The sequence below is a fragment of the Temnothorax nylanderi genome, unplaced genomic scaffold (genome assembly GCF_030848795.1).
Source record: "Temnothorax nylanderi isolate EJ_2023f unplaced genomic scaffold, tnyl_v1.0 TNYL_tig0065_pilon, whole genome shotgun sequence".
NCBI lineage: Eukaryota > Metazoa > Arthropoda > Insecta > Hymenoptera > Formicidae > Temnothorax > Temnothorax nylanderi.
This window is the reverse complement of record NW_027249127.1, coordinates 488,535-514,845: the sequence shown is the minus strand read 5'-3', so window position 1 is coordinate 514,845 and position 26,311 is coordinate 488,535. Positions and strand designations below refer to the sequence as shown.

At 38.0% G+C, this 26,311-nt stretch overlaps 6 protein-coding genes and 1 long non-coding RNA gene across 19 annotated transcripts in view; 3 read left to right on the top strand and 4 right to left on the bottom strand.

The window, feature by feature from the left end:
• Nucleotides 1-155: 155 nt before the first annotated feature.
• On the top strand, nucleotides 156-4,130 carry LOC139773633 (uncharacterized). Of its 2 annotated transcripts, XM_071708196.1 has the most exons (11): nucleotides 156-195; nucleotides 319-590; nucleotides 689-910; nucleotides 997-1,490; nucleotides 1,580-1,754; nucleotides 2,109-2,444; nucleotides 2,530-2,735; nucleotides 2,817-3,063; nucleotides 3,167-3,406; nucleotides 3,499-3,750; nucleotides 3,822-4,130. In XM_071708196.1, the coding sequence occupies exons 2-11, from the start codon at nucleotides 489-491 to the stop codon at nucleotides 4,047-4,049; spliced, it is 2,502 nt and encodes an 833-aa protein (XP_071564297.1). In that variant the 5' UTR covers nucleotides 156-195; nucleotides 319-488; the 3' UTR covers nucleotides 4,050-4,130. The 2 variants fall into 2 exon arrangements, with proteins under 2 accessions (XP_071564297.1, XP_071564296.1); XM_071708195.1 differs by lacking the exon at nucleotides 156-195 and having other exon boundaries at nucleotides 229-590.
• A 318-nt stretch (nucleotides 4,131-4,448) lies between these two features.
• Nucleotides 4,449-10,177, bottom strand: Mfs10 (major facilitator superfamily transporter 10). Of its 2 annotated transcripts, none has more exons than XM_071708197.1 (7): nucleotides 10,021-10,177; nucleotides 8,275-8,501; nucleotides 7,476-7,712; nucleotides 7,322-7,409; nucleotides 7,035-7,252; nucleotides 6,422-6,952; nucleotides 4,449-6,336 (listed from the first exon to the last, which is right to left on the bottom strand). In XM_071708197.1, exons 1-7 carry the CDS (start codon nucleotides 10,175-10,177, stop codon nucleotides 6,214-6,216), a joined length of 1,581 nt encoding a protein of 526 aa, XP_071564298.1. In that variant the 3' UTR covers nucleotides 4,449-6,213. The 2 variants fall into 2 exon arrangements, with proteins under 2 accessions (XP_071564298.1, XP_071564299.1); XM_071708198.1 differs by lacking the exon at nucleotides 10,021-10,177 and adding an exon at nucleotides 8,925-9,852.
• Nucleotides 10,178-10,230: 53 nt separating this feature from the next.
• On the top strand, nucleotides 10,231-14,925 carry Taf7 (TATA-box binding protein associated factor 7). Of its 2 annotated transcripts, none has more exons than XM_071708201.1 (7): nucleotides 10,231-10,359; nucleotides 12,543-12,671; nucleotides 12,764-12,844; nucleotides 12,923-13,289; nucleotides 13,358-13,714; nucleotides 14,075-14,235; nucleotides 14,330-14,925. In XM_071708201.1, exons 2-7 carry the CDS (start codon nucleotides 12,624-12,626, stop codon nucleotides 14,357-14,359), a joined length of 1,044 nt encoding a protein of 347 aa, XP_071564302.1. In that variant the 5' UTR covers nucleotides 10,231-10,359; nucleotides 12,543-12,623; the 3' UTR covers nucleotides 14,360-14,925. The 2 variants fall into 2 exon arrangements, with proteins under 2 accessions (XP_071564302.1, XP_071564301.1); XM_071708200.1 differs by lacking the exon at nucleotides 10,231-10,359 and adding an exon at nucleotides 12,220-12,426.
• On the bottom strand, nucleotides 14,426-16,352 carry Trs20 (TRAPP subunit 20). Its single transcript, XM_071708211.1, has 3 exons — nucleotides 15,213-16,352; nucleotides 14,908-15,141; nucleotides 14,426-14,793 (listed from the first exon to the last, which is right to left on the bottom strand). The coding sequence occupies exons 1-3, from the start codon at nucleotides 15,300-15,302 to the stop codon at nucleotides 14,695-14,697; spliced, it is 423 nt and encodes a 140-aa protein (XP_071564312.1). The 5' UTR covers nucleotides 15,303-16,352; the 3' UTR covers nucleotides 14,426-14,694.
• A 45-nt stretch (nucleotides 16,353-16,397) lies between these two features.
• C1galta (Glycoprotein-N-acetylgalactosamine 3-beta-galactosyltransferase 1) lies at nucleotides 16,398-22,557 on the top strand. 7 transcript variants are annotated; one of them, XM_071708203.1, is made up of 8 exons: nucleotides 16,407-16,541; nucleotides 17,624-17,805; nucleotides 17,921-18,145; nucleotides 19,141-19,291; nucleotides 19,402-19,589; nucleotides 19,787-19,994; nucleotides 20,078-20,216; nucleotides 21,614-22,557. In XM_071708203.1, the coding sequence occupies exons 4-8, from the start codon at nucleotides 19,261-19,263 to the stop codon at nucleotides 22,155-22,157; spliced, it is 1,110 nt and encodes a 369-aa protein (XP_071564304.1). In that variant the 5' UTR covers nucleotides 16,407-16,541; nucleotides 17,624-17,805; nucleotides 17,921-18,145; nucleotides 19,141-19,260; the 3' UTR covers nucleotides 22,158-22,557. The 7 variants fall into 7 exon arrangements, with proteins under 7 accessions (XP_071564308.1, XP_071564307.1, XP_071564304.1 ...); XM_071708204.1 differs by having other exon boundaries at nucleotides 16,418-16,532; XM_071708202.1 differs by lacking the exon at nucleotides 16,407-16,541 and adding an exon at nucleotides 16,587-17,132.
• Nucleotides 19,199-19,880, bottom strand: LOC139773640 (uncharacterized). The gene is made up of 2 exons (XR_011718385.1): nucleotides 19,764-19,880; nucleotides 19,199-19,618 (listed from the first exon to the last, which is right to left on the bottom strand). It is a non-coding gene; the product is annotated as an uncharacterized lncRNA (long non-coding RNA).
• Nucleotides 22,558-22,919: 362 nt separating the features above from the next.
• Skd (mediator complex subunit skuld) overlaps nucleotides 22,920-26,311 on the bottom strand; it is a 33,803-nt gene continuing 30,411 nt past the window's right edge. For all 4 annotated transcript variants that reach the window (XM_071708191.1, XM_071708193.1, XM_071708194.1 and 1 more), the window contains 5 exons: nucleotides 25,867-26,178; nucleotides 25,318-25,656; nucleotides 24,943-25,224; nucleotides 24,564-24,835; nucleotides 22,920-24,475 (listed from right to left, as the gene is read on the bottom strand). In XM_071708191.1, coding sequence (XP_071564292.1) covers nucleotides 24,343-24,475; nucleotides 24,564-24,835; nucleotides 24,943-25,224; nucleotides 25,318-25,656; nucleotides 25,867-26,178 — 1,338 coding nt within the window. In that variant the 3' untranslated portion in view covers nucleotides 22,920-24,342. The remainder of the gene's footprint in view (nucleotides 24,476-24,563; nucleotides 24,836-24,942; nucleotides 25,225-25,317; nucleotides 25,657-25,866; nucleotides 26,179-26,311) is intronic.

The following is a 26,311-nucleotide window of genomic DNA, read 5'->3' as shown; positions in this document are numbered from 1 at the left end:
TTCAAAATATAACAATATCGATCCCAGTTGTACACTTCGGTGTTCAGGCTAGCTCGTGCCGAGAGAGAGAGAGAGAGAGAGAGAGAGAGAGAGAGAGAGAGAGAGAGAGAGAGAGAGAGAGAGAGAGAGAGAGAGAGACTGTCCGCCGATTGGTCCTCGCGGCAACGAGGGACGCTATTCGCCGATTTGAATCAGGTCGGTTTTTAAAAATGGACGCGAAGAGGCGTCCCTACCACATGTCATCAGCTGCCTTTTACGTCCGAAAACACGTGCACTGTCAACAACGAAACGCGACATTCGCCGAGCTATGATTCTCAGTACTTTCCAGATAAACATTTCCGCCGAGTTCTGACGTCGAGTGACCGCGTTAAATTTGTGACTGCTCCATAAATTTTCGAAGGAAAACTATCGAGCTTATAAGTGATGCGTTAGCGCCTCCGACGAGGAGAACTTGGCGAATCTCCCTGCGAAGATATTTCAGGGCGATAATGGAAAAGTATCAGCACATGAGAGCGTTCATATCCGCGGCGTTGGATCACACCAAGCACCCCTGCGAAAATGTGATCTCCGCTATACAAAGGAGCCTTGGAGTAAGTATAATATGAGAGCACACATTCATGCTTGATACATTCATATCGCGTTTACATTTCGAAGAGCGCTCCTATTTATACCATTTTCTGTTTCTAAGGTAATAAGCGCGTCGCTGGACCTGAGTATATTTGATCCTGGGACGAGCATAGCCGCGGAATTCTATGTGAGCCTGTACGAGCTTATGAACTCCTTAGGATCGCGATCTACCTTAATCTGGAGCGCCGTAGATGTTTTGCAAAATGCTTGCCGGAACGTACCTGCCCGACAATCGCTCATCCATACGTATAAATTTGCTCCGATACTAGCGAGATTACTGGAGGTATGGAATTTAATCGACATTATTAGAAATATATTATACAGTCAAATTAACGTAATGGATTTTTGTTCCTATATGGGCGCATATAGGCAAATCTGACGACTGAAAAGAGGATAAGAGTGCTGAAATTACTGCAAGAGTTAACATACGGAATTAAGATATCATGGCAAGAGGCTCATCTTCCGTATTTAATTTCCACGTTAACTCAATGGGTAGTACAATCAAAGGAAGAAGAGATTATCGCACTTTCTTTAGGTGTGCTGGTAAATCTGTGTTATAAAAATCTTCCGGCAGTGTATACACTGATGCGGACCGTCAATACTAAAGCATTTATCAGAACGTTGTTGAAACTCCAAGATCATTTCAACACTAGTGTGCAATGTTGCAAATTATTGATTATATTGGAGCCGACTAATACAAACATATCTGAGAAGTATATCATGGACTTTGCGTCGCTGACGTTTGCCAATCTCAGAACAGCGTTAAGACAGAAAGACGTTTTATTATTGAGACATATCGTCGACTTTTTTAACGACGTCGGACAAAACGAGCATTCGCGAAATGCACTGCTCACATATTCAAAGTAAGTCAATCAAATCAGGTTCTTACGTGACGTAATAATGGGTGGAATGTTTTAAAAATGATACATATTACATTTTCGGTATTGACTAGTTATGGCAAAGATATTGAAAATATATTGGCCACTTTGGAAGAAAACGCAGATCCGGAATGCGTCGCCCTTATGATGGAATTTTTACTGTCATTAGTGAAGCTGAAATTAACTGCCTTAACGCCTTTGTATCCCGCGTGTATAAAATCAGCTATGACATGGGTGCCTGTGGAACAAGTACGTAATCTCTATTATCGTAAGGGCCTGAGCAGAATAGCTGACTTATAATTTTAAGACAGTGTTTTATGCTTTAAATCTTTGTTTTTAGCAACGCACAATACTGTCTTATGTCTCAAGTCTTACAATGAGTGTACAATTTGTACAACAGTGTAAGACTTGAGACACAAGACAGTATTGTGCGTTGCTAAAAACAAAGATTTAAAGCATAAAACACTGTCTTGAAATTATAAGTCAGCTATTCTGCTCAGGCCCTAACTCTTATTAACATGGCAGTTCAAAACATAGTAAAAAAAAAGACGGGTACGAAGAATTAATCAGCAATTTAATCGAAGTTTCTGTCGACAAATGTAGGTATGTTCGAAAGCTTTAGCGCTCATACGAAGCGTGATAATTGATTCCCGACGCACCAAGACCTCTGCCGAAGTTTTAACGGAGCTAGATCCGTCGGTCCTTATGCTTATAACGAATCCAGAGGACGACATTAATGGGCAAAATGGGGGTCGAAACGCAGAAATGGAAATGAAGCAAGCTGAATTGATGCAGCTGTTTCAAGAAATGATTAAAACTCCTGCGCTGAAAAAGAAGATTATGAAATCCTTCAGCGAACATGCAATGCGCAAACTGTTCAGTCACGTGCTGGATAATGATTTTTCCGCCGCTGGAGATTGGACTGGGAACTTTATCCAGGTTTAATACAGAATTTAATACAAAATATGTGCAGCACGTGTTAAATATATTAGCTGTACTGAATATATATTTTCGGACTTTGCAGAATGTTTCTACCAATCTTTACATTCATGCGTTAGCCTTAACAGCAGACTTGGCAGCAAATCATTCCAACTGGTTAACACTGTATTCCGAATTGCTCAGTAGAAAACAAATGCAAATGATAATAGCGCTAGCATTATTCACCGGTGACGGAGAAGTTAAGCAGAAAGTCTTGCAGCTGACATCATCGATTGGATTTCCACAAGAATGGTAAGCGCTTCACATGCGATAAGACGTTTATCCTTAATTTAATATGTGACAGTTGTACATAAGGAATTTCTGTTTGACAAGTGTTTCCGCAGTGGCACTTTGCATGAAAGAATTAGAACCGTTGATATTAGTTCAAAGTACTAATAGCAACATACTGGAAGTCACAAATAAAGTATCCTTGAGTTATACCGGGAATGAACTGGCGCCGTTATTTTCCATTGCACAAGAAGAGCGCCTCGATGCATTCTTAGCTAAGCTCAAATCAACTTTCGAATCGAATCAAAGTGATATTTCAACGTCTGCAGTAATGGAATTATATGAATATAAGGTAAAAAAATTTATGCATATATATAATGTAATATAATATATATTTTTTTATATTTACAGTGCAGCTTGATATATTTATTGTGTTGTAACTAACTCCTTTAAAGTTAGCAGCAATGAGACATTCTGAAAGGGCGTGGCAATCAAGTTTAGAAGCAGCGAATAATCATGCTACTAGTCTCCAACACAGATTAGCGCAAGTAGTAGCTGAATCTAGTAGATTACATCAGTTATTGTTTGACACTCAACAATGTTTGGAAGGAATTAAAGCTGAAAAGTCTGCTTTAGCGGGAAAGCTTAGCGAGATGGAAGATCAATCCAAGAAAGCGCTTCTTATAAAAAAACAAGTTAGTATTTATCATGAATGTATGAGATATGCAGCTCTAACAAATGTTTTTATAGTAGTTTTTATACTATTGGATTTTTGATGCATTTCTAGGAGATTGAATCCTTGAAAAAAATTGTGATAGAGAAGTCGGCAAATGTGGAGAATCTAAATGAAAAACTAATACAACGTACAAAAGAATTAGAAGCTAGTAACAATCAAATTGATATATTAAGCAAAAAAGTCAAAGAATTAGATAATGAACGTTTAGCCGCCGAAGCAAAGGCTATGGATATGGGCAATAAAAATCACGAATTAAGTAAACTTTTACAAAAGGTTAAAGAATCTCTTAGCAAGAAAGAACAGGTACAGTAATTCTTTGTACATTTGACAAAAAAAATTTTTAAGCAAATTCTATTATATTTCATATATTGCAGATCTTAGAGGAAAAGAGTGCGGAGATAGAAACAAATCAAAGCGATATATCTGCGCTTAAGCAAGAAAATCAACAAATGACACATATGCTACAAACATATGAGCAAACTATATCGGAAAAGGAAAGGAATATTGAAAGAATGAAAGGGGAATTGAAAGAATTGAGTCGCATGCGAGATATGATCTTTGAGCTTACTGCTAAAAACAAAGACGATATAAATTCAAGTTAGCAACCCTTTCATTTTAGAATTAGTAATAAATATGGGAAATGTAAATCAATTGATTAATATAAATTTCTATCCTTATCTACATTTTTATGTGAATGTATCTATCAATTTATTCTTAATTATGTTTTAATTTCTATTTGCTACATAAAATAAAAAATAGATTTGAAGTGTTCTTGCTTTGGGAAAATTACAAAAACGGCACAGTATATACTTTAACATAACAAAATTTATTGAAGAAATATGTGATATATGATCAGAAAATTTATATATAAATAATTATATCATTATTGTACAAATATTCATTGCTTATTCAACATGATCATTATATTTCAAGAAAATTTCTTGTATAATATTGCACATGAGACAACTATTATATTTTTATCGTAAATTAAAACGCAAATATATCATTTTGCATACCAGTATGCACATAAACATATTTATTCATATATTAAGCATATTAAATATAAAACATATTATTGCTAATATGTTAAACATATTGTTAAGTAGATTAAAAATGTACATGCATGCAATGTGGGTTACTTTTCTGTCATGTTAAATGTAATCGCTAACGATTTCTACTTATTTCATATCGAAATACTTAAAGCAAAATTTCTGTGAATAATTATATATGTATCCTGCTGTTTTGAACGACAAAATCACTTCTTTGCCTCCATATATCATTTTTATATATACTTTACTATCAGACATTTATACATCAATGATATATTAATACTGTTACAATTTCACTTAATCATAGAGAAGCCATTTATCTTACTATCCCCTTTGGCATTATAAAATAATTAATACTTTTGTTTTTTAAAGCCATGAATTAATATTAAAATATTTAGAGATAATAACAAATATCTTATTAAATTATAAATAGAAAATATTTATATACTGTTTTTAATAACATTGCTAATAATTTTAATTGCTTTTTTTCTAGTTTATCATCCATATACATGATTCTTATCAAATATAATAATAAAAAAGAGGTGTATATATATATATATATATATATATATATATGTATATATGTTTTGAACGGCAAAGTTTTTGGTCTACTGTATATACTGTTGCGTGGGTGAGATATATATATATATATATATGTATATATATATATATATATATATATATATATATATATTCTATCTGTAAAATTAAATGCTGTTTTATACCCATAAACAGGATGTCTATAATTGGTACAAGAAGAGATTCTATATGTAAAAATAAATCGAAGGAGTAGAATATAATATATAATATAATATTTTCGTACAACTTTATTTTTAAGGAAATTCATATTAAAATTAAAAATTAAACATCTGTACTTTTCTTGAATGATTTCTATCGATCTTATATCATATAAATTATCAAACTGTCTCAAAAGCAACTATGCAAACATGCATAAAAAATACAAAATTTTATCGAAAAAATAAAAATAATCTCAATATTTTCCACATGATCTCTAAAGTAACTTATCGTTTTATTAAAAATGGAATGTTGTACTTTTTTATTTATGTATTAATAATCGTTAAAATGAGTTCAGCATTATGTGCGCAGTGTCGTCGCTAATCATCCATGTTTAAAAAGTATAAGAATATTAATTTTCCTATAATCTTTCTTTAAAGTCATTTCTTCAAAAACAAAGTCCTGAAAACATTTTACTCTACACTTTTGATTTACTATATACAATTATTTTTTCTGTACCATTGGACACCCTGTATATCACATCAATATCAGCGATTTTACTTAATTTAATTTTTTCATGGAATTGCAGACCTTTTTATGTATCCAGACAAGATATAGCTGGATCAATAAAATGGTGAAGCAAAATGGGGAGTTGAAAAATATGTTACTCAATCCCAGTTATCTGATGCAAAAGCCAGTCGGCGACATCTATCTCCTTTGTGTATCATGTGTCAGTAATAAACTTGATAATACTGGAAATTTGATTCATTTGTCATTGCATGTATCGCTCAACGATAAATACAATTATAATTTTAGAAAAGCCATAAAAATAAATTATTTTCCAAAATAATAATGAATGATAGATACATATCAAATTATGTAAAACTGGCCAGCCAAATTAAAATGTACTATGTGCAACATGATTAAAAAGTATATTATTTTCCACATTTAATATCGTTAAACTTCTAACGCGGCATTGTCATCAACTGCCGCCTTTGCTCCACGGCTGCTCAGTGGCGGACGCGAACATCAAATAGAAGCAATTAGTAGCCACATTTATTCCCGCTGCCATCCAGAAGACTATATGCCAGCGTGCGAGGGTTTCCTGTAATGCAAGAGGAATAAAACAACATATGTACATCTGCAGTCTAATGAACGTTTGAAACGAGGAATGCGACGAATATACTAACATGTCCCTGTATTATACTGCCGATAACATACGGTGCCAAGAAACCACACGCATTGGCCGCGGCGTTCGTCAATCCATACAGGGTACCCGCGTAACGTGGTGCCAATGCGATGTGATTCATCTGATTCCCGGCATACACCGCGCCTTGAAGAGATCCCAGCATGGTGAGCATCAGCATCACCATTCTACGATTGCATCCGGCCCAGATAACACCGACAAAACCGAGACTGGGCCCCACCGAGGCCACCGTGTTCCACAGTTTGAACGAAGCCAGAGGTGAGATCAAACGACGAGCGAGGAGCATGTCCGCGAACATCGAGATAAGAAGACCCATCAGCCAAGCGCTCAAATACGGAAACGTTGAGAAAACTGCGTTCTGCTGTATATTAAAATTCAAAATTTTGTCCATATACGTCGGCAGGTCGGTCAGAAGAGTGTAGAAGGCCCAGGCCTGGCCGCACTGCGTAATAGTAATAGCCCACATAGGTAGAGAGGTGAAGACGGACAGCCAAGGTACTCCTGGGTCATCGTCCTGTTGTTTAAATTATTTGATCATTAAGTCAAACACGATGATAACTTCGCAGAAATATTTACGTATTAAATATAATACTGACCTCGTTTTTTTCGACGCTAGCTTCGATGTACGCCTTTTCGGCAGGATCGATGCTCACGTGTAGCGATGGAGTATCGTAAATGTATATCAACCAGAATATGTACCACACGAGACCGAGACTACCGAACAAATAAAATGCAAGGGGCCAACCGTTCCACAATTCTAAGGAACATAGCCAGCCGCTCACTGGTAATGAGACGACAGTTCCAAAATTTGCACCTGAGAAAAGTATTGTAAGTATCCCTGAGCATTCTTTTTATCCATCAAAAGGCAAAACAAACAAATTACCTGCGTATACTGTAGCAGCAAATCGACTTCTCTCTAACGGGGGTACCCAATGTGCCAGCATACTGTGCATCGCAGGAAACGTTACTCCCTACGTATCACGAGGAAATATTAATTATTTCTATACAGATATATGTTATGAAAACAAGACATTTACCTCAGTAAATCCTTCCGCGACTCGTACAACCAAAAATGGTACCAGACCCCAATACGCGGCGAATGGGCTTATCACGGTCAGAATAGCGGTCAGAAATACCCCCAGACCATAAACTAACTTGCCGCCCATTTTCTCAGCCATCCTACCACCCGGAACATTTGTAGTTACATAGCCGAGAAAGAATGCGCCTAATATAATGCCTTGAGTTTTTTCATCCCAAGCAAATTCTCCCGCGCTCTGAAATAACATTGAAATTAATTTCAAAATGTAAAATAATAAAAAAAATGCTACAATATACGAATTTGCCCTGAGAAAAGACTTGATTAAAAAGTTATGTGTCACATATTTAAGATATTGCAAATTAAAATAATATTTAGACACACATTTCTCTTGTTCGAATACTAAGAAAAGAAATTCTTTTAGTCTTAAATGATATATTTGACAACGATATTAATGTTTAACGAAATAAATTAAGAAATAACGGAAAAGTTATAACAGGTTTATAATTAGTTTCATTATTTAGTTTGTATACTATCCCAAATCTTAGAATTCTGACAAATTTTGTGACAAATGTTGAGGTACTAGTGAGATAAATCCATATCATCATATATTAATACAAAGAAGAAACAGTATAGTGTTACATTTATATGTTTCAGCATGATAAGTTTGAATGACTAACACCATATGTGATAACTCTTATCTAATGACATAATAACAAGAGAATAATACAAGAGGCATAAAGGTAATGTAATATATGAAGATTCAGATAACTACTTGAAGAAAACAATGATCGAATTACCGGTACGAAAGTCAGGTTTATCTTGGGTGTATACTTAGGACAAACGTCACTAGTATCGTTATCATCGGTGTGCGGAATCGCTGTCTGATTAACCATGGAGACAATGGCTACCGATAAATTGACCCTCATAGCATATACAAGGGCGAAGCCAAGAAAGCCCAGGGCACCGAGGGTATGACGCGCTTTTATCCATGAAGTGGTGTCTGGCGGAATCTGCGATGTGTTAACTGAAAGAATATTACATTATGAGCATATATTGTCAATAGAGAAGTTGAAATATATTAGAAGATCTTGAGTTATGTAATTCAGTTCTTAGTTGTTCTAACAAAGAACATTAATATGTGCTAAAGAAAATCATTAGCGGATCCTAACGCCGACAATGGGGAGTGTTTCGGCAAAATTATTTGGTTCAATATTTTTTTTTTAGTATTACGTTTTAGCTTTTACTCCAGGGTAAGAAAGTGGTAAAATTTCTGATCCCGCTTTAACATTTAATGCATTTTTTCCCTACATTTTTTAAACAGAAATAGCAAAGATAATTTTTGTGAAAGGGGGGTATTTTGGTGTTAAAAGGATCCATCAGTGAACAAGATTAAATCTTTTATATGATTTAGATAATTTGAGACGATATTTATTAAAAGCTATCAAACAGATCTGTCCATATTATTAATTTCTTGAGGCTCCTGCTGGCTCGATTGCCAAGTAAACGCTAAGTCTCAAAGTCTGCGTTGACAGTACACACAGCGTCACACCTGGCAAAATTGTGTACTAAAAGGCGTGAAAACTGAAAAGAAGCAAAATTATTCTCGCGATATACCGCGTTATTTTTTGTTTTAATTTTTACATTTAAAATAATTTTATATATATTTAAAATAATCGTAGTGTTAAAATACACCGAAGACTCTCATTTTGTTATAATTTAATATGTGAAAGCAAATATTTTTTTATTTCAATTCGGCAGCTACCAAACGGTTTGTTCTCGTCTTTGATTAGGCACAATTCAATTCGACATGTGGATTACCCAATCAAAAGGGGAGTTTTCGGTATATTTTACAAGTCTATTCTATCGATTACAAACGCTATCTTATTGCGATACATTTTTATTTTAATGTAACGTCGCAAGAATCTTCATATTTTTCTCGTTTCTGACGTCATCAATCCGAGATGACTGCAGTGAGCGAACAGAAGCCTTAAAAACTTTCAAAAACAGATCTGCCCAAAATTTTAACAGCGGATGCATTGCAACTCTACAATCACTAACATTCCTAAATATTAATTTAATATTTCCAAGGCAATAATCAATTATTCATCTCCCTCCTGTTCCGCCAAAACAGCAGGGCGAAAAAAAAGTAGCGACATAACTCAGCTGGCGTAAAATAAATCTGACGTATTCGCGTTGACCGCGTTGACGTCTCTCGCGAGGGGCGGAGGTGGAAAGGGAGGAGGGAGGTCGCGAGATTGACGCTAACAGATAACAAGACAGTTTCCACTTCCGCGATACTCGCGAACATCTGCGCGCTGTCTGCGTCGGCTGCGACGCCTCGTCCTGCCGTTATCGTCCCTTTGTTTCCAAACAATGCGACATCGATTGTCCCGCGCGTGCGGGCGGGGGAAAACTAATTACACGAACGCAGTTATGTGAACGGGGACAACGATACGCGACGACGGCGACGGTCGCGGAGACGCGGACGCGGACGCGGACGCGGACGATAGGAACGCGGATGTCCGCGGTAGTCGGGATAATACCTGGCTCCAGAGAATCGTTGACGCACAGCGGCTGATCGTCCCTGGAGACGCTCGGATCCAGGACTTCCATGACGCCGTTCCCGAGAGTCGTCCCGCTCTTGTACAGCGATCCCGCACTTTCACGATGACTCACTGCCGCGCCAGGCAATCCAGGCATAGGAAGTCGCGCTTTTGTTCCGCTCCCTCCAGCGCGTCCGCGCGGTAACAGGTCGTTACGGCCGCGTTACGCCCGGAGCTCGGATGACTCGGATCCGCTGTCAGTGCCGTCACTGCCGTCAGCCTGTCTGTCCAGTCCTGTCACTCGCCCGCGCGGGCCGCGGAGTACAGTGACCAGTACATGTATGTACATACATGTATATACATTATACAGTATACATTCGAGATGGTGGGATTGGTGGGACGAATCCTGGACATGCGCACCAGCGCGAGCGTAGCAGACGAGCGCGGCCTCGGAGCATATGGAGAATAGTATATATATATATAGCGTTTTCGACCAGGCCGAGTTGACCAGAGTTGACGTGAGGGTCGATTGGGGTCGATTGTGTATCTTGGATCTTGGATCGAGGTGAAAATTACAAAAGTGAAGAAATTCACTAGAGTATCTACGATTTTATTTGTCGAAATCTAGTAAATCTGTTCACTTTTGTCATTTTTACCTTGTTTTAAGATATAAATCGATTCCCTGGTTAAATCGCCCGAGCTTCGAAATAATTTAGATATTGACGTCACTTCGGTAAATCGAGCAATATTGATTAGGGAAGAGCGGTTAGCCTCGGACATTTTAGTATCACCAATACTTAAGGGCCGGTTGTTCTAACTTGTTGGTAAACTAATTAAAGGCCATTTACTACGTTTACGCGAGCGTTACTTCTGTAGTAACTTACGATAATTCACGCGTTTACGCGGAGTAAATTATCGTAAGTTACTACAAAATTCCGTTTACGCGAAGGAAAATTCTGTTTACGCGAAGGAATTATCGTAAGTTACTACAGAAGTAAAGCTCGCGTAAACGTAGTAATTGTACGTAACAAAATTTAGACCGTAAGGAAATTGAACAATCACAGTCGATTATTCTCCTCGCGGTCGAAAAATAATCTGTTATGATTGGTCAATTTTCTTACGGCCTTACGACTATTATAAATTGTGTTAAGTGCAATAGCCTTTAATAGTTAAATCATATGTCCATTTTTGTCTAATTTGAAGGGAAAACAAAGACATATACATATAATGTTAATATAATACTAACATTGTATATAATATACTAATATACTGGGTGTCTCATTTTAATTTGAACAGTCAGATATCTCGATATCACGTTTCAGGTAGTACATTATATTCGTTTCAGAAACGTTTCAGAAATGTTTGTTTGTATACAAAATCCCGTTTACGCGAAGGAATTATCGTAAGTTATTACAAAAGTAACGCTCGCGTAAACGTAGTAAATAGCGCGTTGAACTCGTAATGAGAATGGTTACAAACGTAGTTTGTAAATGGTATTTAAAAAATTATGTTGCTATTAAAAAAAATAAAGTTGACCTTTATTTGATGATAACGCCTCCACCCAAGGTCAAATTTTTTTAATCAAAATATGTCCCTCATACAACTTTTGTCTGAAACATTTTTTTCTAAAATTACGCGATATCGATATATATTTGACTGTTTAAATTAAAATGAGACACTAATACTATATAATATCTATAATAACATACTAATATAATGCTAATTTTTTATATTTTTATTTAATTTATTAATTTTCAAAAATTATTTAGACAATTTTTTATAATGTATATGCTATCTTTCAAGTCTACTTTGGTCTATCTAGAGCTGTAATTAGTAGAATTTAGAATATAATTAACTCTACTTATAAATTTATATGCCGCATATATGCCGCTTATACTTTGATGCGTATAAGTATTTTAATATTTTCCTTCTCAGAATCTTTTTTACGACCCAAGAATACACAAAATTTGAAAAAATAAAAAGGAATCTGGGACGGGGGGAGAACGTTATACTACATATTTGCTGTTCTTTCCACTACATATGATATTAATAAAAATAATAAAATTATTAATAAAATCTGTCGTTGCAATTCTGAATTATTATTTATATTTATATTCGTATATTGTTTCCCTTCCCATCCATAAATGCTATTATCGACATCCCTGGAAACGTTTCTCAAAAGTTTATCGTGTACGCCACCAAAACTGAATAGCGCTGGTCACGCGCTGGTATTCAGTTCAGTGTTGTCCGTTTAATAAACAGTTCGTATTTCGTTTTCATCGCGATTTCAGTCGTTTATCGCGTAAAAATCCGAAGAAAATGAATCGCCATCCGAATACTGACTACAAAAATCGCAATGACCTGCAGGTTGAATTAGAGAGTCAGTTTATTATGCGGTTACCGCCGGTATGTTTCCTATATTATGCTATCTTGTAATCCGATTTGAACTTAACCTAGTCAGAGATCACATAGACGAATTAAAAATCGGAAATTATATATATACTGAATTAATTCTCTTTAAGGAACCCGCCAAAGTACTGAGGGAAGCCTTACGCAGTACCTTGCCTTTAAAAGATAGATTTACTATAAAACTGGAAAACGATATGCGTTACGGTGAGGTTAGGATTGACCACTGGTTACTCCATACTAAGGTAAATTTTGCTGCATCATGCTATTCAATTTAAATCGCCGGATAAAAATCGCTCACGAAGACAAATTTGTACATTTGATAAATTTTGCTTAGGTTGTGGACCTGCCGACGATAGTGGAATCCTTAAAAACCATCGATAACAAAAGCTTTTATAAAACTGCCGATATATGTCAGGTAAAAATGGAAAGAACGTTATTAGATAATACAGAAAACGGAGAGCTTATATTACATTTTCCTGCAACGCTCCTTCAGATGCTATTATGTAAAGAGGAGGACGATCACACCGCGACGGATGAGGAATCTCCCGTTAAGCAGAAGAAGAAGGATCCAAACAAGGTCGACAAGAAGTTCCTTTGGCCTCATGGTATAACACCGCCTGCTAAAAACGTAAGACGCAGGAGATTTAGAAAAACTTTGAAGAAGAAGTACGTAGAGGCGCCGGAAATCGAGAAGGAGGTCAAACGTCTGTTGCGAGTGGACAATGACGCTGTTAACGTTAAATGGGAAGTGATATGCGAAGATGAGGATACGTCGAAACCCAGCAAGGTCTCATCGTCTGGCACAGTTAAGACTAAACGGGAGAGTATGAATGGGAACACATCTCAAAGTCTGGATGTTGGTGAGTGTTGGTTTAGATAAAGTTTATAGATATAGAAATATTATGTACTTTATGAGTTCGTATTTCAGCTGAACACGATATATTTGGCGAGCCCGTGAGCGACAGCGAAGACGACGACGAAGAGGCGAACATAAATGTGATGGAGCTAGACGAGAATAGCCGACTTTCGGTGGACAGTAGAGTTTCCGACTCCAATTCTATGCAAGCCGCGTATTCGGAGAGGTCGAGTAACAACGCGACGATGAGCAGTGGACTAGTTACTGAGTTCAGTAAAGATATGTTCCACAATGATAACAACGGCGATATGGAAACCGAGAAGCAGCAGGACGAGGGTACTCCGCCAAAAGTTCCCAAATTGGAAGAATTTCATTCGGAATATATTATTCCAGATGATTACATAGAATCACCTCCATCGATATCTAAAGGTAATTTTAACCCGAGAATGGGCGCTGGAGCTACTTAAACACCCCAGGGTCGAAAAAAAGCTCACGTCACAGTAATTTTAATGTGCTTCTTTCGTTTTTTAAATATTTTTTTGGTTTCTCCTTACTCTTTTCGGAATAAGTTGAGTAAATCTATATACATATTGTTCTCAAATACTGATAAATTGTAGAACAATCCAAAATATGCAATATGTAATTAATAACAATGATTTTTAATTGGGGTGTAAAAGTAGCCTCAGGTGACCGTTTATAGGGAAAAAAGCTGGTTTTCGGGTTAAATAAGCATTGTTTCTCTGAGGTTTATATACAAGTCCTTAACTTTGTTTACTTAAAAACATCCAGGTTCTCGTCTCGCTACTCTTCACGCGGAATTGGCGGAATTGCAGCAAAGAAGGCAGCAACAGGAGGTTGAAATAGCTAATATCGAAAACTTCAAACTGAAGCAACGGTTCCAGGAGATCTTGGATAATTTGTTGACTCAAGAAATGCAGAAATTACAAGAGGTATAACAAATAATGACCTGTTTACGTATTTTGTTTTACTTACCAATTATTTTGACTTGCAAATATATATATTATGTTCTTTTTGATATTTCAGATAAGAGATCTGGATCCGAGATCAGAATAGAAAATGCAGTACGAGTTTTATGCATTATATGTATAAAAAAACAGTTAATATATTATATAAGACAAGTTTTGTTTTTTTATAGCAATTTTTATATAAACAATTCAACAATTACACAGTGCAATTAACTTACACATATACATTGTACAAAATCAGAATATGAATAATCACTTTTTTTTATATAATATGCCTTGATACTGGAGCTAATGGAAAAAAATTCATCACTTTTATTTCTAATGCTTGTTAACAGTACACATTTTGTGGCATACAAATGTTGAATAAAGTTAAGAGAAGCAAATTATAAACAACCCTACTTTTGTTAACAGCAATCGTTACGTTCACGAAGATAAATATTTTCTGCCGTACAACTGTGCCTTTTTCTCAAACCCCAGAGACTTGATAGGAGTGTTGAGCTTGTAAAATGGATTCATCGAATACTGAAACAGAGAAGCAGTCATAAGCATCTCTCTGATAAAGTTGTTGATGCGCGGTGTACACAATCAATCATCAATCAATCAATAAACCTACAACATCATAGAAATAAATATCACCTTTATATAGGTCTCGTACATTTCGTTGAAAAAGTTTTTGATCCCGTCCTCGTTCTTGCTGTCGTGCACCATGACGAATCGAATGTGGGTCGCCGTCACAAACGCGCTGACGAACCACTGATTAAATTTATCCACGACTTTCAAATGCATGTTCGTCGTTTTCCACGTGTGCTCGTCCACGAGATCGAGCGCCGCGTGGGCGATGAATTGATTCAAATGCGAGTGGTCCTCCTTCTGAAACAGGAGAGCAAGGGGTGGTCAACGACGATGCGGAGTCGCGGAACTTAACCTCAAAACGAACGAACCTTCGCGTCCTTCCCGGCATTGTTGAATTCTATCTCGAACAGCGGATTGTCGGCGTGGCCGACGATCGCGAAATAGTAATTCGCGGTCATCGCGAAACGACAAACGATCGCGTCGTCACCGCGATGTGTGACTTTTGTCCGTCAACATCGATCTTCCGCGCACTGCCGACTGCCGCACGGCGCTGCTGCCATATTGATTTCGTTTCGAATATTTCGATATAGGTTCGAAACGTCAAACGTCGCGGGTCGCGATACTTGCGATTCGAAAAGTTTTCAGTCGTCACGATACGATTAAAAAACAGTTGAAAAAACAAGTCGGAAAATGGAACATAAATTGCGTTTTCGAAAAAGATGACTTCAAAAATTGAAAATCGCCTATTAAATTTATGCATTTTCAGCTTTGATTCTGGTTTCTGCGATAAACTGTACGCATATAAACTTTTTTAAGATAATATTCGATTACATCAAATATATTCTAACCAAAATTTGAAATAAAACACGCAATTCTCGCTTACAGAGAACTAGTTTGTCCTCATCTAGTCGGTAAGGCAGATATCTAACCTCAAAAAGCGTTACTTTTGATGTATTATCGCCTTTTTTAATGTCAAATAATGATTTTTATTATCATTTTCATATCTCGTATTTACATAAATAAAGTTTGTTTAAATTCACACGGAATGCTTTATTCAGAAAATTATCCCAATTTCAATCTGCGCCGTTATTATTTCTCTTTATCAGACTTCCGAGTTTCAGAGTCGAATGTCAAATTCGTCAGCTGTTCATAGCAAAACACGACAGCGCGTCGCGTTTTTCCGTCCCTGGCTTTTGGCGTGTCCTGTACACGCGACGGCAATAATTTTCATCGATGTGATTGCCGCCCGCCGCCGCGAAATAACAGAGTAGAGGTCGAGGATATAACAGACGCGCGATCGAGAAACGACAAGTAACGACAGCCTCGTGTCCCTCTCGCCCGCGCGCGGAAAAAAAAAACACGCTGGCGAGAGAGAAACGCCTGCAATCTGTAATTTCGAAATAATCGACGAAGTTAATCTCCGCGCGATAAAATGAAGAGATTGCGCGACACGCAGCGCGTCCCAGCGTACACCAGCGCGCGCGCGCGCACACAGTGCACACGCGCGCAATTGCGCCTCCCGGATGGCGTCGTATCTCGTATCTCGTATCGGTATCTCGCCGGTGGTCGCCTCCCCCGACGCTTCCTCGCGATACCGGACGAAGTACGAAGTCGACGGTCGACGGCATGGTGGTCGCGAGTCAGAATGGAGACGACCTTTTCACGGACATTTTCCAACCAGTGAGCGCGTACGTATGGTATGTACTACGCGACATGTCGCGTGATGTCGCGCTCGCGCGCATGCACGCTCATCGCAAGGGTGGCTGGGGGAGAAGAGGGGAGAGCAAGACGCGCGCATCATCGCAGATTGTTATCGCCGCTGAATGCTCGCGGATTCCTTTGTGCCCGTTCACGCGCCGCTCGCGACAACGCGGGACGAAGGCGCCGCAGCTCGAAGGCGCTCGTCTGTGAAATCCCGCGGGGCCGCCGGGGCGAGGAGAGATGCGGACACGTCGACTCCACCGTCTAATCTCGTAATTGATCGCCGCGAGCCGACGCGGACGGCGCTCGGTCGGCTCGGTTCCGGCATTCCCGATGCGGTAAAAACACGTTCTCGCGATATCGCGCGCTTCTCGGAAGATTCTCCGAGGAGGCGGGTCCGGGATCCGCGTGTGTTGTGTGCCCGGATCCGCGAGTGTGGAGACTCGAGGGGCGCGTTATCCGAGGTTCGAGGTTCGACGAGGAGAGGATTCTTCCCGATGAGCTGCGCGACTACCGCTGCGACGAGGCGCGACGAGCATTCCCCGGCGCACCGTCGGCGACTGGGCGATACGATAGCCTCAGCCTCGGTTTGTGAATGAAAACTCTGCGTTACGCGCGCAAGGTGCACGGCGACGACGATATCGGGCCGCGATAATATCGGTCAGGTTCGCGTCATTATTTGCGCAACTGTGCAAATAGAGTAATAAAAGCCGGGCTGACAAACGAGCGCGCCGTGCAGCTTGCTGTTACTTGTTAGCAATGTTAGCATAAGCGCGAACGAATAAAAGAAAACAGATGACTGTCGCAAAAATGCTCCTCCCTCCCTCCCTCCCCCCCCCCGCGTTCCGCGCTCTGTATCACCACCTTTTTTTGCACGACTCATTTTTCTCTCTCTTCGCCAACTTTCGAGGTAAGTAATGCAACGTCGCTTGACGTGTCGCCTCTATTCAACGCGCTTCGCGTCGAACGTGCTTTTCCCCAGCTTTTCGCATGTGGTGTACATGTGCGCGTAATTACGGCTTTGCATAATAGTAGACCGCGCGTTGCATATTTTACTATTTTCTGTGTTCGCACCTAGGCTCAGGCGCACCGATGCATTCGTAATAAATCGCGCTTCACCTGCTTGGAGATAACGTCCCGCAATATTGAGGCAGTACTATCAGTAAGGCGACGGTCATATCTAACGTCACCACGACGATCATAAATAATTGTCAAAGATCACTTGTCAACGACGGGCCGTTCATACGTCCAGAGAAAGAAGTGCGTACTTAACTCAAAAAGTTAATGTGTATTGTGAAAGTGTAGCGTTGTCTCCAAGTAGTTTCATCGCTTCTTACCTTCCTGGCTGTTGTCTTCAAGATTCTTTTGATTTCAGATCCAGTCCTCTGAATCGGAGAAGAAATTGTATTATATCAGATATACTCATATATATACCACTCATTACCAATCTTGTTTGATTAAAAACAGAAGAGGAGAAGAGAAAAGATGTGCTCGGCGAAGCACATTTTTATCTATCCTATTGTGAGTAACAAGTTTAATATATGAGCTTAAAATATGGCCTTCAAGAGTTTATCGTGTTATCAAACGTCCTGTTGATCAGGTATGTATATGAAATTATTAGATGATAATGAGTTTATCTTATAAAGAACCTCGCCCAAAGTGGGCCATTGACGTACAACATTGAATCATCTGGATATTATAAAATATATTATTTTATATAAAGATAGTGATATTATAATATTTAAGTTAAATAATGTTAAGTTTTTAGTGCCAATTAGCTAATATTACATATGGTAATATGCGAAGTTCACGCCGCAGAAAATATCTTTCCCCACGTTTTTGAGACCTAAGACCATGTTATTATTATTTCTATCAACCTCCTCTACAAATGCATATAGTCAAGTGTGTACATTCATGGCCCAAAACCCCTTAACCCTTCGCAGAACAAGTGGGGCTTTAAAGACCCGGTCGATATATCAGTTTTGAATTCTTAAAGCCTTCGAGAGAGAAAGTATACTTGAATTTTTTCAGATTTTTTTATAGCACTATTACAGCTTGAAAATTTTAACTGGCCTAAAAGACCCACATGTTCGACGGAAGCAGTAAAATTACACATGATCTGCGAAGGGTTAATAAAAAATAGGCGAGGTTTTTTGAAAATTTACATGAACTACATTTATATTGGAATGGCTAGTTGATGTAACAACATTAATTTCAATGTTATGAAACGATTAACTGCTACATGAAAGAGAATTGAAATGTAGTATTAATAATAACAATTGATATTTCAATAATAACATATAAAGATGTAATTTTGTACCTGATTATTCCTGTGATTCATAGTTATAAAACTAACCATCCGATAGCGATAAGATATTAAGTTTTGCTCGGTAGTAAATAGATTTTTACACATCGTGAGATAACATAGATATTGCAACATTTCAAAAGCGTTCAATTTACTCCATTTCACATATTCAACACAATATTCTCTCTTTTCTATTAATCACAAAACAGTAATATATCTTTTTATATAACATTTTAGATTATTATTAATATTAATTATAAAATTAGATAATATTTTATATAATATTTCAGAGGGCAGTGATAAAATATATCATGCATTTATACAAGAAAAAATGAATGCGAAGGAGACTGCAATTTATATTCAAGCATTTATAGCGTTATTGAGTTGAGTTACAATTTATATTATATATCATGGTACAGCAGCGGCTTCCTAGTTTCGATAGTAAGTGTCTAAGTCCCTGTAAATAAACTCATGTTTGATTCTGTCTGATCTTGTATTAGTCCATAGTTTGTAAATGTGAAATTATAGCAGTTAGAAAATACAGTAATTAGTTTTTTACACAGGTGGTCGAAGTGGACGGCGATTTATATTGACACTCGCTGCTGGAATGGTTTTCGGTTTTTTATCGGCATGTCTGCTCATCACATCCTCGAGAGATGTACCACACATGTTCAGTTGGGTACCAGGTAGTTCTAGCCTTTCCAGAGATCCTCATCATTATTCGGAGTTGGAGTCAGAGGTACGCAATGGTACATTTTATGTTCCAAGCTACAACATTTTTAATAGATTGCTTATGACCAAACCGATCACTGAGGAAAATTAAAAGAATCTTTTTTTCATTTTCGATTAAAGTATATGCAAAAAAATGATGTTTTCTTACAACTATTAGATGATTGTGAAATGATTTCTATACCTTATCGCTAAATTTTCTAATAGATTGGTCCTGAAACGGAAGTAAAATTTCATGGTGATGATGAAGATTTCCACAAAGGAGAAGATAGAATAGCTCAGGATATGGCGAAAAAAGTGCGTGTTCTTTGCTGGGTTATGACTGGTCCGAAAAACCATCAGAGCAAGGCTCGTCACGTAAAAGCAACATGGGGAAAACGCTGCAATGTACTTCTTTTTATGAGTTCTGTGGCAGGTATTTCGTCATAAGATAAAGATAAAGATCGTGCGGTACAGATAAAAAGATTTGCACGATGTACTCATGCCGGTCATTTTTAGACGCCAGCTTACCCACTGTAGTGTTGCCAGTAAAGGAGGGTAGAGATAATCTGTGGGCTAAAACCAAAGAAGCGTTTAAATACGCTTATGAGAAGTACAAAGACAAAGTAGATTGGTTCATGAAAGCCGACGACGATACGTAAGTATATTCTGTTCACGATAAATTTTATTTTCACAACGTAGTCACTAATTGCATATACACTACCGTTCAAAAGTTTGTAAGCACTATTTTTTTAAGAAAAATAAAACGGTACTAATACTTCCAAAGAAAAATGTCATATGAGAAACTTTACTGTCTGTTTTAATTATTCAACGCAGTATTATTTATTTCTAATAATTTTCCAAGGACGTATTTCATTTAAAGAATTTTACGGAATAAACATGCTATTATTCTGTTATGAAGAAAGAACAAGCTTGAGTAAAATATAATAATTGTTATTTGCATATTTATTACATTTTACTCAAAACCATGAAAACTTTTTCTTTCTTCATAACAGAATAATAGCATGTTTATTCCGTAAAATTGTTTAAATGAAATACTTCCTTGGAAAATATTTAGAAACAAATAATACTGTGTTGAATAGTTAAAACAGACAGTAAAGTTTCTCATATGACATTTTTCTTTGGAAGTATTAGCACCACTGTACACTGTTTTGTTTTTCTTAAAAAAGTAGTGCTTCTAAACTTTTGAACGGTAGTGTACGTACATTCTGTCTTTGCGATAAATTTTATCTTTACGGCGTAGTGTACAAAAATAAGTAGCACGAATTTTTAATGGTATCTTTTGAGTAGTAGTGTCAAAAAACGCATAGCGATCAAATTAGAAAAAAATTAAAATATGTGACAGAAAAAATTCATAGTTATTAGTTCAGTCATTTTAAATGAATAACACTGTCCGACAAAATCAAAGAAGTTGCTTTATTGTATACATCGTATACACATGTACGAGGGTGAATCAATAATTATCCGCACCTTATTTCTATAATTTATTAGAACAACAGTAGAGAACGTACAATTACATCATTTTTCAACATAGTCCCCTTGCTTTTCAATGCGCTTGTTCTAGCGTTCCACAAACCTGCATATATCTTCGGAAAAATATGTTTTTGGTTTATCTCTCAGCCATGCATGCGCCGCTTTTTGCACAACAGATGATAATCGTGATGATAATGAAGCCTATTGTCGAAAGATGTTTTGTTGTTGCATAACATACTGCTATCCACATACTGCTATCCACATTGTTCAAACGCTTTAGAAACTGGGTTTTTGATATGGAGCATTCCTGCATATAGTCCATATCTCACTTCCTTGGATTCTTAAGAGGGCGTCGATTTGCCCCATTTTTTCCCCGAGGTTGTATGCAAGCTTGTGGAACGTTCGAACAAGTAAAAGCATTAAAAAGCAAGGGGATTATGTTGAAAAATGATGTAATTGTACGTTCTCTATTGTTATTCTAATAAATTATAGAAATAGAGTGCGAATAATTATTGATTCACCCTCGTATATAAATTATTGTTTGGATTTATATGCTTTCAGATACGTGGTAGTAGAAAATCTACGATATATGTTGTCGTCGTACAATCCAAATTCGTCATTATACTTCGGATGCAGATTTAAACCTTTCGTGAAACAAGGTTACATGAGCGGTGGCGCAGGATATGTACTTAGTAAGGAAGGCTTACGCAAATTCGTGGAAGAGGGCTTACCCGACAAGACCAAGTGCCGACCGGATAACGGCGGTGCGGAGGACGTGGAGATGGGAAAATGTCTCGAAAAGATTGGCGTACGCGCGATGGATACCAGAGATCCTCACGGGCGCGGTAGATTCTTTCCGTTCGTGCCGGAGCACCATTTGATACCAAATCATGTAGACAAGAATTTTTGGTATTGGAAGTATATCTATTACGATACCAAGGATGGCTTGAACTGCTGTTCGGATAGTGCCGTTTCATTCCACTACGTGTCACCGAACATGATGTACGTTCTAGAGTATCTAATTTACCATTTGAGGCCATATGGCATCAATCACAGTCTGGAGAGACCTTCTCCGGACCGACCGTCGACGTTGACCGAATACTAGTCCGTACACTCGTAAATAGATCATAAGGTTCTATAATTCTTGTTTTATATACATGATACTAGTCCATTCGAGCCAACGATATAACTGTAATATACTTTCAGCGGATAAAGTGTGATATATCGTACTTCTTAAATAGACGAGGTCTTTATACGTATCTATATTAAAGTTAAAGTCAGGACACTACGGCCATAATGGATATAACTATAGTGTAGAATAGAAAGGATAGGGAGATAGTGCAAGCACAATAGATATGCGTCATGAAGATTCAGGATTTCATCATTTTTTAGAGCGTCAAATCACGTGTTAAATTTGTAAGATGAGATGTGATAATAATTTCTTAAAACTCCTAAATAAAATGTTGATCCGCAGAATAAATCTCATATTTTAGTGCCATATTGTATATGTGTCGAAGATACCATGTTTTATTTTCCTTTCTCTTTTAAAAGTATCTGTTGGATAAGAAAATACTTTGATATTCCCATATCATATTGGAGATGTAGATTATTAGAAAAATATTAGTGCACGCGAGGCTCGATATGCAAGCAATCGCTTGGCAAACGAAAGAAAATCTGATTCAATTATTCATTGTTTTTTTTTCTGATATATTCATAGGAGCAAAAGACATCTTTCTACGCGTTTCTATTGTGCTTGCAACAAAATTTCTTGGGCGTTGCAAATACGAGAGAAATCACATATGTAATATATATATATATATATATATATATATATATACACATAAAACTGTATTTCGTAATATTAATATAATAATGGTAATAATAATTTTAATAATAATAATAATCCCAATAATGACGTACTACCCAGTAATAAATACTATAGATACAGAGTGAGTGTGGGTGTGAGTAAATTAACCAATTAATTAGGGAGTTAGGGGTTCTATGTACAAGTCATATTTGTACTATGCGACTGACGCAATTGGCCACCGTGGCTCCACTCAGACGCGCCCCACATTTCGCTCTTCGTGTCTTTTCTTCTTTTTTTGCATTCAAAGTTAAATTGGAGGAAAACAATCTTTTTTGCATAACTGACTCGTTCTCTCCTCATTCTCTCGCTTGCTTTCTTTCTCCTTTTCTCTTTCACACTCTTGCGATATTTCCCTCTTTCATTCTCAATTATCTAATCTCGGCGATGTCTCACTTCATAAATTATTTAAAAACAATATTTTACACTATATGTATGTATAATATATAGAGGTCACCTAATCCGAATAAAATTTGTCAAACAGCATCGAAAAATTGCGCTAACGGGTCCAGGAAACATGATAACAGCGACCCAGTGCCGCGCGAGCATAATATAATATTATAATCGTCATACTTATATCTCACACCAGGGGCTTGTACGAGGCATCGCTTATAAAAAAGAAGTCCACCTCTCTTTTTTTTTATATCATCTATATAAAATTAAAAAACAACGTAATATCATTTATATTACTTCGTCGTCATTAATAATAAAAGCTTTGTACAAAATTCAATTTACAATTAAAAACTTTTAGTTACGTAATTTTTCTAGAGATTCTGATTTGTAATTCAACTATCTATCGATAGAGAGGCAATCGAAAATCATTTTCTTATTATGCACTCTCTTTTTCACCTTTTCTCTCTTTCTCTCTCACTCGCTCGTTCGTTCGCGCGTGCTCTCTTTCTCTATTTCTTTCGTACTTTTCTCTCGTTATCCTTCTCTTTCATCCTCATTCTCTCTTGCCCTATCTTTCTTTCTTTCTTTCTCACAGTATCTCTCATCACTCGCATCTACCACTCGCAAAGTCTCATATTTGCTTTCGCTGGCAATGGTCGTATTGGATGCACAGTTCATTTTTCCTTACGAAATACGAGATACGATCATAAACACAAAGTACAATCTATTTCGCCTGTTATAATAGAAAAATGGTAAAGAGAGTCGCTGTTCTCACCGGATTTTGCATTTTCATTGCGCTAACTTGTGTATTAATTAGAGTCCGAGGTAAAAAAGGCTCGGTTTCTCTTTACATATGGTCGAGAAGGATCGTACTCTGTACCTAGACAATCTCTTTCTCTCTAAGTACCTAACTAATGTAGTATAGGTAAAGGGCATAGGAAATCAGTTGCTCTCGTAAAGCCCCGAGTGGCGGTACAATAAGGAGTGCGTGAAAGAGGTGCATATACTGCACTACAACGGGAGAGGGTGTGGGTCAGACGAGAGCTGCCGTCGCATGGTAGAGATGCATGAGCGCCTGTACGTGCACTGGTAAGCAGGACAGTCGGTCCTTGGTGTTTGCATCCAGCGCAAGCCACGACAGTGCGTTGTACCCTTCCAACACGTACCTGTCAATCACGTACATTGCACGATAACGTCGATAACAAATTCCGCGCGACAAATCTGAAAAGCTAAAATGAAGAATACCATACGAACCTAAGCACGTCAGTGGTGTACTGCGAGTCCAATGGATGAGCAGTGGGTGCGTTTTGTTGCTGAAGTAAATCGTCGCTGTTCTGTTGTATCGCGGGACTGTGGAGGTGTAACGCGTTCTTCAGGAATACCGGACAAACGTTTTCGAGATGCGGACAAGCTGCCCAAAACCATGGTGGCATTCGTCCCGTTGGCGCAGTCGATACTAGATAGCCAAGAGCGAGCGGTTGTTGTAGGAGCGTGCCAACCTCTTCTGCTTGCTCAGTCGTCGCTATCTGTGAATAACATAAAAACTTGCATATAAATTTACACACATGGATATAGTACAGCCGTAAACTTTATTTAAAAAAAAAAAAAAAAAAAAAAAAAAAAAATGACTTACTCTTGGCGTATTGCTGCACGGAAATGGGCTACCAGGCCCGTCATGATTGCCTAAGCCTGATCCACCGCCGTCTCCTCCATGCGGCGAACCTTCCGGACGATGCGGACTTCCGCTTGGACTCTGTCCACCACCTGCGCCCGGTTCAGGCCAAACGTTGAAAATATCGTTAAAATCACCCATTCCCTCCATGCCTTCCGTCATGTCTTCGTTCAGAGCGGAAAACAATTCGTCGTCTCCCAACTCGGGTACGTTGTGTTGCTCTTGAAATGCGGTCTGCGACGACTGAAGTGTCAAAACAACAGCGGCGTTTAGCCTGACTGTATCCGAGAAGTAATATAATTGGGCTCTTATGTATATATAATTAAATTTCCTTACCTGAGTGGTAGCGGATGTAGGGAAAACAAGTATATGAGTACATGTGACATCTTGAGGTGTGGATAACTGGCAGTTTACAGACGCCTGACTGAATCTTTCGTCGGGAGTGAATTGATCGGCCATTAATCTCAGAGTAGAGTCCGGCTCGAGCGAGACTAAACACGCGCTGAGTACGCAAGGTGCCGCCGAGGGATACAAGAGACTGCACTGTCCGCATATCTCTTTCAGATGCTTTGAAGCTTTCAGAAGAGCTTTCCTAGAAAGTAACCAACTCCATCCTTTTAATTCGCCATGCCCAATACGCCCTACTCGACCCACAACCAATCTCCATGGTTGTACCTGTAATAAAAATAATTTAATGATACAAAACGTGAGACAGTATTTACGAAATGAATAATATGCAATGATAAAGAACAAATATTTTTAATAAGAGTAAAAATTACTAATGGAAGCTCGAATCGTGATTTTTTGTATACATTTGTAATAACAAATATTCAGATATCGCTGGGTTTAATTTATGTAAATTCATTATATAAATCTTTTACTTACACCTTGGGACATCACGCCTAATATAAAGTCCATGAGCTTTTGAAGGCCAATGCGCCTAGCCGAGGCGCGCTTTCGTCTTTTTCTATTGGGTATGTCGATGTTAATAGTAGCGGTCTCGAAAATTTCGCCCCTGTCATCTGTTGCGGCTGCCAACAGCCAAGACTGATCCTCGCTCAAACAGTAACTCAAGTAGAGCACCGCGCATTCTTCGGGTCTCGGCATGCCGAACGATTCGGGAGCTTCGCTCTTCGCACGCAGTGGTGCTAGCACGAAGGCCGGTGCGTAGAGGCGATAGGGCGCTCTGTTTCGTTCCTGATACATAATTGCAAGAATATTACTAAATGAGTGAAAACAATTTATATATCGTTCTGATTTCGCGCTGATATCGCGGCGCATAAACGAAACTCGGATCATATTCACAACACGTAGCAAGCAATCGATCTAA

Excerpts from the sequence above, each read along its gene's own strand:
- LOC139773633 (XM_071708196.1), top strand. The coding sequence starts at position 489 with ATGGAAAAGTATCAGCACATGAGAGCGTTCATATCCGCGGCGTTGGAT. Across the intron at positions 911-996 it reads TACTAGCGAGATTACTGGAG|GCAAATCTGACGACTGAAAA; the intron begins GTATGGAATTTA and ends GGGCGCATATAG. Across the intron at positions 3,407-3,498 it reads CGCTTCTTATAAAAAAACAA|GAGATTGAATCCTTGAAAAA; the intron begins GTTAGTATTTAT and ends ATGCATTTCTAG.
- Mfs10 (XM_071708197.1), bottom strand. The coding sequence starts at position 10,177 with ATGCCTGGATTGCCTGGCGCGGCAGTGAGTCATCGTGAAAGTGCGGGA. Across the intron at positions 7,713-8,274 it reads TAAACCTGACTTTCGTACCG|AGCGCGGGAGAATTTGCTTG; the intron begins GTAATTCGATCA and ends ATGTTATTTCAG. Across the intron at positions 6,953-7,034 it reads CTAGCGTCGAAAAAAACGAG|GACGATGACCCAGGAGTACC; the intron begins GTCAGTATTATA and ends TTTAAACAACAG.
- Taf7 (XM_071708200.1), top strand. The coding sequence starts at position 12,340 with ATGAATCGCCATCCGAATACTGACTACAAAAATCGCAATGACCTGCAG. Across the intron at positions 12,672-12,763 it reads ACTGGTTACTCCATACTAAG|GTTGTGGACCTGCCGACGAT; the intron begins GTAAATTTTGCT and ends AATTTTGCTTAG. Across the intron at positions 13,290-13,357 it reads ATCTCAAAGTCTGGATGTTG|CTGAACACGATATATTTGGC; the intron begins GTGAGTGTTGGT and ends TTCGTATTTCAG.
- Trs20 (XM_071708211.1), bottom strand. The coding sequence starts at position 15,302 with ATGACCGCGAATTACTATTTCGCGATCGTCGGCCACGCCGACAATCCG. Across the intron at positions 15,142-15,212 it reads ATGCCGGGAAGGACGCGAAG|AAGGAGGACCACTCGCATTT; the intron begins GTTCGTTCGTTT and ends CTCCTGTTTCAG. Across the intron at positions 14,794-14,907 it reads TGTACGAGACCTATATAAAG|TATTCGATGAATCCATTTTA; the intron begins GTGATATTTATT and ends TCTCTGTTTCAG.
- C1galta (XM_071708207.1), top strand. The coding sequence starts at position 19,261 with ATGGTACAGCAGCGGCTTCCTAGTTTCGATA. Across the intron at positions 19,292-19,401 it reads GCGGCTTCCTAGTTTCGATA|TTTTTTACACAGGTGGTCGA; the intron begins GTAAGTGTCTAA and ends TACAGTAATTAG. Across the intron at positions 20,217-21,613 it reads ATGAAAGCCGACGACGATAC|ATACGTGGTAGTAGAAAATC; the intron begins GTAAGTATATTC and ends ATATGCTTTCAG.